Below are 8,129 nucleotides of genomic sequence, written 5' to 3' on the forward strand. Positions count from 1 at the left end.
CCGGATAAGACAGGAGAAATACTCCAGATATAACAGACTGACCCTAGACCCCCGACACAAACTACTGCAGCATAAATACTGGAGGCTGAGACAGGAGGGGTCGGGAGACACTGTAGCACTGTCCGGCGACAGGGCACAGCCCCCACACCACTAAAGGGATACCTACAAACCACCAACTTACTACCTTGAAACAAGGCTGTGTATAGCCCACCAAGATCTCCCGGACAGGAAGATCACGTCAGTGACGAAACTCACTCAAGTGACGTATACCTCCTAGGGACGGCATGGAAGAACACTAGTAAGCCAGTGACTAGGGTAAGAAGCAGAGAATCCCAGTGGAGAGAGGGGAACCAGCCAGGCAGAGACAGCAAGGCCGGTTTGTTCGCTCCAGTGTCTTTCCGTTCACCTTCACACCCCAGGGCCAGAATACACTCAATCATACTGAAGAGATGAGTCTTCAATCTGGTAATGATTGGTGTGGCTGTTGAACAATTGAGAAGTCTAAATTACTTAGTGTTACCTTAGAATGTAAACTGTCATGGTCAAAACATTTAGATTCAATGGTTGTAAAGATGAGGAGAGGGAGCTTTGTTGAGATCTTACTCAAAGTCCTGCAGGCTCTAGGTTTATCTTATCTTGATTATTGTCCAGTCCTATAGTCTAGTGCTGCAAAGAAAGACCTAGTTAAGCTGCAGCTGGCCCAGAACAGAGCGACACGTTCTTCATTATAATCAGAGGGCTAATATTAATACTATGCATGAGCTTTCTGAAATGGGTTTTCATGGACACAAGCCTAAGATCACCATGCGCATTGCTAAGCGTCGACTGGAGTGGTGTGAAGCTCACTACCATTGTACTCTGGAACAGTGGAAACACAATCTCTGGATTGAAGAATCACTCTTCACCATCTGTCAGTCCGACGGACGAATCTGGGTTTGGTGGATGCCAGCCGAACACTACCTGACCAAATGCATAGTGACAACTGTAACGTTTGGTGGATGAGGGATAATGGTCTGGGGCTGTTTTTTATAGTTTGGGCTAGGCCCCTTAGTTCCTGTGAAGGGAAATCTTAGTGCTACAGCATACAATGACATTCTGGACAATTCTCTCCTTTTTCAAATTTGTGACAACAGTTTGGTAAAGGCCCTTTCTGTTTAAACATGACAATGCCCCCATGCACAAAGCGAGGTCCATACAGAAAAGGTTTGTCAAGATTGGTGGACTGGCCTGCACAGAGCCCTGACAGAAACCCCATCAAACACTTTTGGGATGAATTGGAACGCCGACTGCGAGCCAGGCTTCATCGCCCGACCTCACTATGCCCGACCTCATGCTCTTGTGGTTGAATGGAAGAAAATGGAAGCAAGTCTCCACAGCAATGTTCCAACATCTAGCGGAAAGCCTTCCCAGAAGAGCTTAGGCTGTTATAGCAGCAAAGGGGGACCAACTCCATATTAATACCCATGATTTTGGAATGAGATGTACGACGAGCAGGTGTCCACACACCTTTGGATCACGTAGTGTATTATTATTTGAATAATAGTATGTAATTATGAAGTCTAGTTGTTATTTAGTTCAGTGGGTTACGAGTGCAATCAGGGAGTCACACACTCACAGGCATACACACATTCTGCCCATCCACATCACTCCGGCCAAATGACATGCCCAGTAGTGTTTCTTCTCCACGATGAGTATGGATATGCATTCCTCCCTGACGTCTTGTTGAATAGGGAACGTTGGGCCAGAGACAGCCTACACGAATCATGAATAACGTCAGTGGATTCGATAATTTAATTGGTCAGAGAAGATCCAATCGCTGATTTAATTGTTTTGTACAATGCCCCTCATTTTGAAGTCAGCACAAATGACTTCTAGGATGGCAGTTTCAGACTGCATGTACAGTGCATTCGGAAAGTACTCAGATCCCTTGACTTTTTCCACATTTTGTTACATTACAGCGTTAAATTGATTTAAAATGTTTTTTCTCCTCATCAATTTACACGTAAAACCCAATAATGACAAAGCAAAAACAGGGTTTTTAGATTTTTCTGCAACTGTATTACAAATAAAAAACAGATATCACATGTACATAAGTATTCAGACCCTTTACTAAGTAATTTGTTGAAGGTGTGTGACTTTCAAATCATGTCAAATCAATTGAATTTACCACACGTGGACTCCAATCAAGTTGTAGAAACATCAAGGATGATCAATGGAAATAGGCTGCACCTGAGCTCAATTTTGAGTCTCATAGCAAAGGATCTGAAAACTTATGTAAATGTATCTTATTTATTTATTAAACCTTTATTTAACTAGGCAAGAACAAATACTTATTTACAATGACGGCTTACCAAAAGGCAAAATACCTCCTGCGGGGATGGGGGCTGGGATTGAAAATAATAATATAAATATAGGACAAAACACATCCCGACAAGAGAGACAACACAACACTACATAAATAGAGACCCAAGGCAGCAACATATGACAACACAGCATGGTAGCAACACAACATGACAACAACATGGTAGAAACATTTTTGGGCACAGACAACAGCACAGAAGGCAAGAAGGCAGAGATAACAATACATCACACAAAGCAGCCACAACTGTCAGTAAGTGTCCATGATTGTTTTCGCTTTGTCATTATGCGGTATTGTGTGTAGATTGATGAGAGAAAAAAAATATTGAATACATTTTAGAATAAGGTTGTAAAGTAATGAAATATGGATATACAGTAAGTCAAGGGCTCTGAATACTTTCCGAAGGCACTGATCGACGGAGCAGCAGAATTCAATTCTGGGTTGAATTCAGGCAAGTAAAATTCATAAATTATCTGAAAGGAGAAAAAATAGGTTAGTCTGTGAAAACGTACACATCTTAATGTAAGGTTTCTAGCCCGTTTACTGTTGAAGGGGTTCATGCAGAGAAGGTATACTTGTAAGACAACTTACACAGTCAGTTTTTTTTTATGTTCAGCAGATGCCTTAAGGCTATTGCTGAGGTGAAAGGCCATGTATCGCGTAGTGTCTTGTATACATGATCTGCACTCACCTCTTCCAGACATGTTCAAACACCTTAAGGCCATTGGTGAGGTAAACGTTAATGTATCTGGTCGTTTTTAATGTCTGGTTATACCTTCTCTGCAACCACCAAACCCTTCCAGTCAAACCCCAAACAATGACTGAAGGTATGCTAGTATGTATCTGGTTGTTTGTAGTGTCAACACACCTCCTGCTTCCAGCAGCTGGCCAGTGTTTATAGGGGTGACATGCACTCTGGACACCCCATGCTTTGCAGCTTGTGGGAACCATGTTTGTACAGAGCAACTTCCCAGTGTGAGTGTTGTGTTCCCGTCACTGTCTGCGTAGCAATCCTCCAGCATGGCTGCAGCTGCTGATGCACAAAGCTGTGTGTCCCCTGCCTCCTTTTTTTTCTAATGTCAGTCCCACACGGCGAGAGTCCTTGATAGTCCGGCTGTTTGAAGTCCTCTATTTGCTTTGTACACATGGTGTTCCACACTGTTCTCCTCCGACGCCTCTGGACCAGTAACCAGTTGCCTGTATCATTATCACCTTCTGTCAAAGACCGTTATCTGACATTAAAATGGCCTGTTTGGCCATCCTTTTGATGTGTGTTTCGTGGTCTCGCTCTCTGCATTTTTTCTCTCTCACAATCACAGGGAAAGTAGATGTATGTCATGTCTTCCTCTCGTTGGTAGCGTAAAACGAGGGCGTGGGGGTGAAGGATGGACATGACAGTAGAAAATTGGATGCTGTCTTTCATGTCTGGGCACTGTCTCCCTCCCTTGTTCCCTCCCGCAGTGTTAAAGAGAGGTCGGAGTTACCACATCTCTCCTTCTCTCTGTTTCAATGTTATGTCTCATCCCCTTTGTCTTTGCTCTGTAATAAAGGCCCTCTGTGTCCACCAGTACCTAACCGGTTATAAAACGGTGATTTTTAACTCCGTTTCAATGTGTCATGTCTTTGGTCTGCGTTCCAAGTCGTTTCTTAGAAATCCTTTGCCATGCTATCGGAAATGAATGTCTCTTCTGCATCTCTCTCTCTCTCTCACACACACACACACACACACACACACACACACAATCATATTTATATAGTAGATATATAAACAATGTTCTGCATAGTTTTGTTCTAGTCTATTGCATAAAATAAAATGTATAAAAAGGTTCACTTTCGTCTGATGTTTTTTGGGGGCCCTGAGTTCCATTGCTACATGCCTGTATTGCATTAGAGACCTGTGCACCAGGCTCAGGGTCAGAGAGACCCTGGATAAGTCATCAAGGGCAGGTCGTGGATACATTGGGTCACAGTGCCTTTTTTTTCTATGTTTCGCCACCCACCAGGGGTTTTTCTGAGAGGCACGTTGCTTCTGCCCTCCAACTCAGATGGGATTGAAGTAACATACCTCATCTCTTGTGGACTGACGCACGTAACATAGGATGTTATCGTAGCATCTATCAACAGACTGTGGGATGCGATGACTAACAAGGAACTTTGTTTCCGGTTTGAAGATTTGTTTTTCGTCATTTATCAGTTGGACAAATCACGATTTCTCTTGTGTTCGCGTCTTTTGAATTTGGGGGGAAAGGAGACATTTGGTCTAGTTTTGACTGAGAGTTTCTGTTTCGGGGGTTGGAGACTTCGCTAGTCTCATTAGTATCTTTTCTCATACGTGTCCCCCGGAACCAAATCGAGCATCTGACGCAATTATGGGAGATTTCAGTTCTGGGTTTCTGAGAAGACTGATAATTGGGTTCTTAACATGAGTACACCGTTTCCTTGAGCAGGTGCAGGTTGAAATAGTCATAGAGACACAGGTACATGCATGCACATATACAGGAAAACGTGTAAGCACATATGTACACATGTACACACACAAACACACTATGCATTGTGCAGCCATACAAACACACTAAATGCGGCAGAGTGATATTTTTCTTACTGACTGCTTCTATGGTTAATAAATCACACAAAGAACAATTGTATTTCACTACAATGTGTTTGCCAAAGCACCTGTGCTGGTTGCAACATGAGTGCCCCTTAGTGGTAGGCCTTGTAAATACACAAATGTTCTCCGCTTTCCACGAGTGGCTTATTTTGACTGGTGCCTTGAATGAAGAACTATGCACAAATGCATTAATGGAGTGCACGTTTCAAATAATTGAATTAAAGCTGAAAGGGATAGTCTCCCAAATGACAAAATCACATCTATAAGTAACGTCATTGACTGACACAATCAATTTGTGTATACTTTAGGATGAATTGGACATGAAGTGCAAAAAATCTTAATATAGGTACTATTGACTTGCATTGGATTTGGGCCACAAATGCTAAACAGTTAGCATTTGAAACAGTGGTCAGGAATACAAAACCAAAGCATAGATTGTTGTCATACCTTGTCCATAGACTGCTTACAGGGTAAGGAAACCAACATGTAATTGTGTCATTTGGGTGAACTATCCCTTTAAAAACATTTAAATGTATTAGTGTTAGCCTAATAGTAATCAACTGAGTGCGCAATTGAATAAAACTAGGCTACGTTTTGTTACACTTGAGTGAAATGAGTTTAGTGCAATGTCTGGAATGACAATTACATTTCCACCTGGCTGAATGTGCATGGGCTTTTTAATTAAAAGCACTGTCTGAAACAGATCAATTGTAAAAGGGCAGATTGTGTAGGCCTACTGCTCTGATGCATTGGGATTGCCTGGTATGTAGAAGGCTAGGCTACTGCAGCCTATTTTGAGTCACATTATGTTCAAGTCCATCCTTTAGATTTGATATTACTAAAATTGTCCAAGGTTCAACATCATTCCAAACAGAAGAAATACTGGCCAAATGTCAGAAAGAGTGTAATTATTAACAAAGTAGGCCTAATATTGCAGAAAGCGAGCATTACACACAATATTACTAACAACACACGGAGTGTACAAAACTTAAGAACAGCTCTTTCCATGGCAAAGACTGACCAGGCGAATCCAGATAAATACTACGCTCCCTTATTGATATCACTTGTTAAATCCTCTTCAATCAATGTATATGGAGGGGGGAGACAGGTTAATAAAGAAGGATTTTTGAGAAATGGATTGTGTATCCCCAAGGTAGTTGGTAACGCAGTTCTCATAGTCTCGTATTCCCTGGAACTGACAGACGCATCAGCAGGCACCTGTTTCCCTTTCCCTTCTACTCAATAGAGCGCTGAGTACCGTGACGTCGGGAGAGGGGAGGGCTCTGCTTTCTGCTTAAATAGCTGGCGATCCCCGTAGTTCAGACAGACTGAACAGAGCGCACTGAGAACTTTAAAACGATAGCCAACTGTTGAATCCAACTTTGGCTGAAAATAAAGGAAACGACGAGGGAGCACATATTGGAACCACTCTACGCACTCTTACTTCACAATCACGATCAAGAAAATGTCGCCATCAGAGAACGACTTTGATATACCGGCGAAGAACTGTTGTAGGATGGTGATTTTGGGGTCCACCAAAGTGGGCAAAACAGCCATCGTGTCTCAGTTTCTGAACGGGAGATTCGATGAGCAGTATACGCCGACCATAGAGGACTTTCACAGGAAACTGTACAGCATTAAGGGAGATGTATACCAACTGGACATATTGGATACCTCAGGAAACCACCCATTCCCTGCCATGAGGAGACTATCCATACTGACAGGTAAATATCTTATTCCATCTCTGGTTATTGCAACTCAAATAGTGTGCATGTTCAATAACGCAATTTGTGCGTCTGTAGTTATTACGCGTTGAAATATTCTAGCATATGTCACTGCGTTTCATAGAAGCTCTGATACTAAATCCCTTTATCTTGTTTCCATTCAGGTGATGTCTTTATCCTGGTCTTCAGCTTAGACAACAGAGACTCATTCGAGGAGGTTCAGAGGCTCAAGCGACAGATAATTGAGATCAAGTCTTGCCTAAAAAACAAGACCAAGGAGAACGTTGACGTGCCTCTGGTTATCTGCGGCAATAAGGGCGACCGGGAGTTTTGCCGGGAGGTGCAGAGTGAAGAGATTGAGCAGTTGGTGGCTGGAGATGAGCAGTGCGCATACTTTGAGATATCAGCCAAGCGCAACACCAACGTGGACCAAATGTTCCAGACCCTATTCACCATGGCCAAGCTACCCAATGAGATGAGCCCGGACCTCCACCGCAAGGTCTCGGTGCAGTACTGCGACATGCTTCGCACTAAGTCCCTGAAAAATAAGAACAAGAAAAACGATGGAGACGCGTATGGCATCGTGGAACCATTCGCACGGCGCCCGAGCGTCCACAGTGACTTGATGTACATAAAGGAGAAGGCGATCGGTGGCGGGCAGGGAAAGGATAAAGAGAGATGTACTATCAGCTAGGACTATGAGATTAATCTTATGGAAGATATTGTAACCTAAAAGGATATGCTTCATTTGTGATGCACCTGACAGACGGGGTTTGGGCGCGCAAGGCTGCCCATGCCGCTTCCGTTGCCCTTAGTGAGGACACTTGAGACAGCGATGCGAAAGCCTATGAGCTCCAGGCGCAATGATACTGTCTAGATTCAACCTCTCCACAAACGTGGAAGCTCATGTTCCATGTCCGCGAGACATTTAAAGAACGTTCGCTACTTTGTTCTGTTAGACCAGAGCCTTATGTGACGTGGCTTAAAATATTGTGAGATTATTCACAACAAATGTGTAAAATGTGTTGTTTAGACATCTTAACAGACAGGCGAGAAAAGACTCCTGGCGTGGAGTACAATGTGAAGAATGTTGTTTACATTTTGTTATAACAGATAATTCAACTTGAATGTTGCAATCTGAACAATTTTATATTGTGAATGTATATTTATTATTGTATGTCGACGTCAACTTTTGCAAAGAAAGTAAGAAAATAACTGGAAAAAATAAATACAAAAATCTGAATCTGCTGTTTCTTTATGCTTTTCTTCTCACAAGGTGTTTTGAAATGGTCCACTCTATTCACTCATCATGCCCTTGACCTAGTAGGCCTAGATACTGTGTCTAGGGATAAACTACCTAGGCTAAACACCAAAGCATGAATTCATGAAATAAGCTGCAATGAGCAGTCTAGCATTCAAGACAGTTGAGAGCCAAATG

The 8,129-nt window shown here is 42.7% G+C and overlaps 1 protein-coding gene across 1 annotated transcript; it reads left to right on the forward strand.

Annotated features, from left to right (window-relative positions):
• The first annotated feature begins 6,322 nt into the window (after window positions 1-6,322).
• On the forward strand, window positions 6,323-7,765 carry LOC139377492 (dexamethasone-induced Ras-related protein 1-like). Its single transcript, XM_071120527.1, has 2 exons — window positions 6,323-6,691; window positions 6,856-7,765. The coding sequence occupies exons 1-2, from the start codon at window positions 6,433-6,435 to the stop codon at window positions 7,383-7,385; spliced, it is 789 nt and encodes a 262-aa protein (XP_070976628.1). The 5' UTR covers window positions 6,323-6,432; the 3' UTR covers window positions 7,386-7,765.
• The last annotated feature ends 364 nt before the right edge of the window (window positions 7,766-8,129 follow it).

Source organism: Oncorhynchus clarkii, chromosome 20 (genome assembly GCF_045791955.1).
Source record: "Oncorhynchus clarkii lewisi isolate Uvic-CL-2024 chromosome 20, UVic_Ocla_1.0, whole genome shotgun sequence".
Taxonomy (NCBI): domain Eukaryota; kingdom Metazoa; phylum Chordata; class Actinopteri; order Salmoniformes; family Salmonidae; genus Oncorhynchus; species Oncorhynchus clarkii.

Excerpts from the sequence above, each read along its gene's own strand:
- LOC139377492 (XM_071120527.1), top strand. The coding sequence starts at position 6,433 with ATGTCGCCATCAGAGAACGACTTTGATATACCGGCGAAGAACTGTTGT. Across the intron at positions 6,692-6,855 it reads GAGACTATCCATACTGACAG|GTGATGTCTTTATCCTGGTC; the intron begins GTAAATATCTTA and ends GTTTCCATTCAG.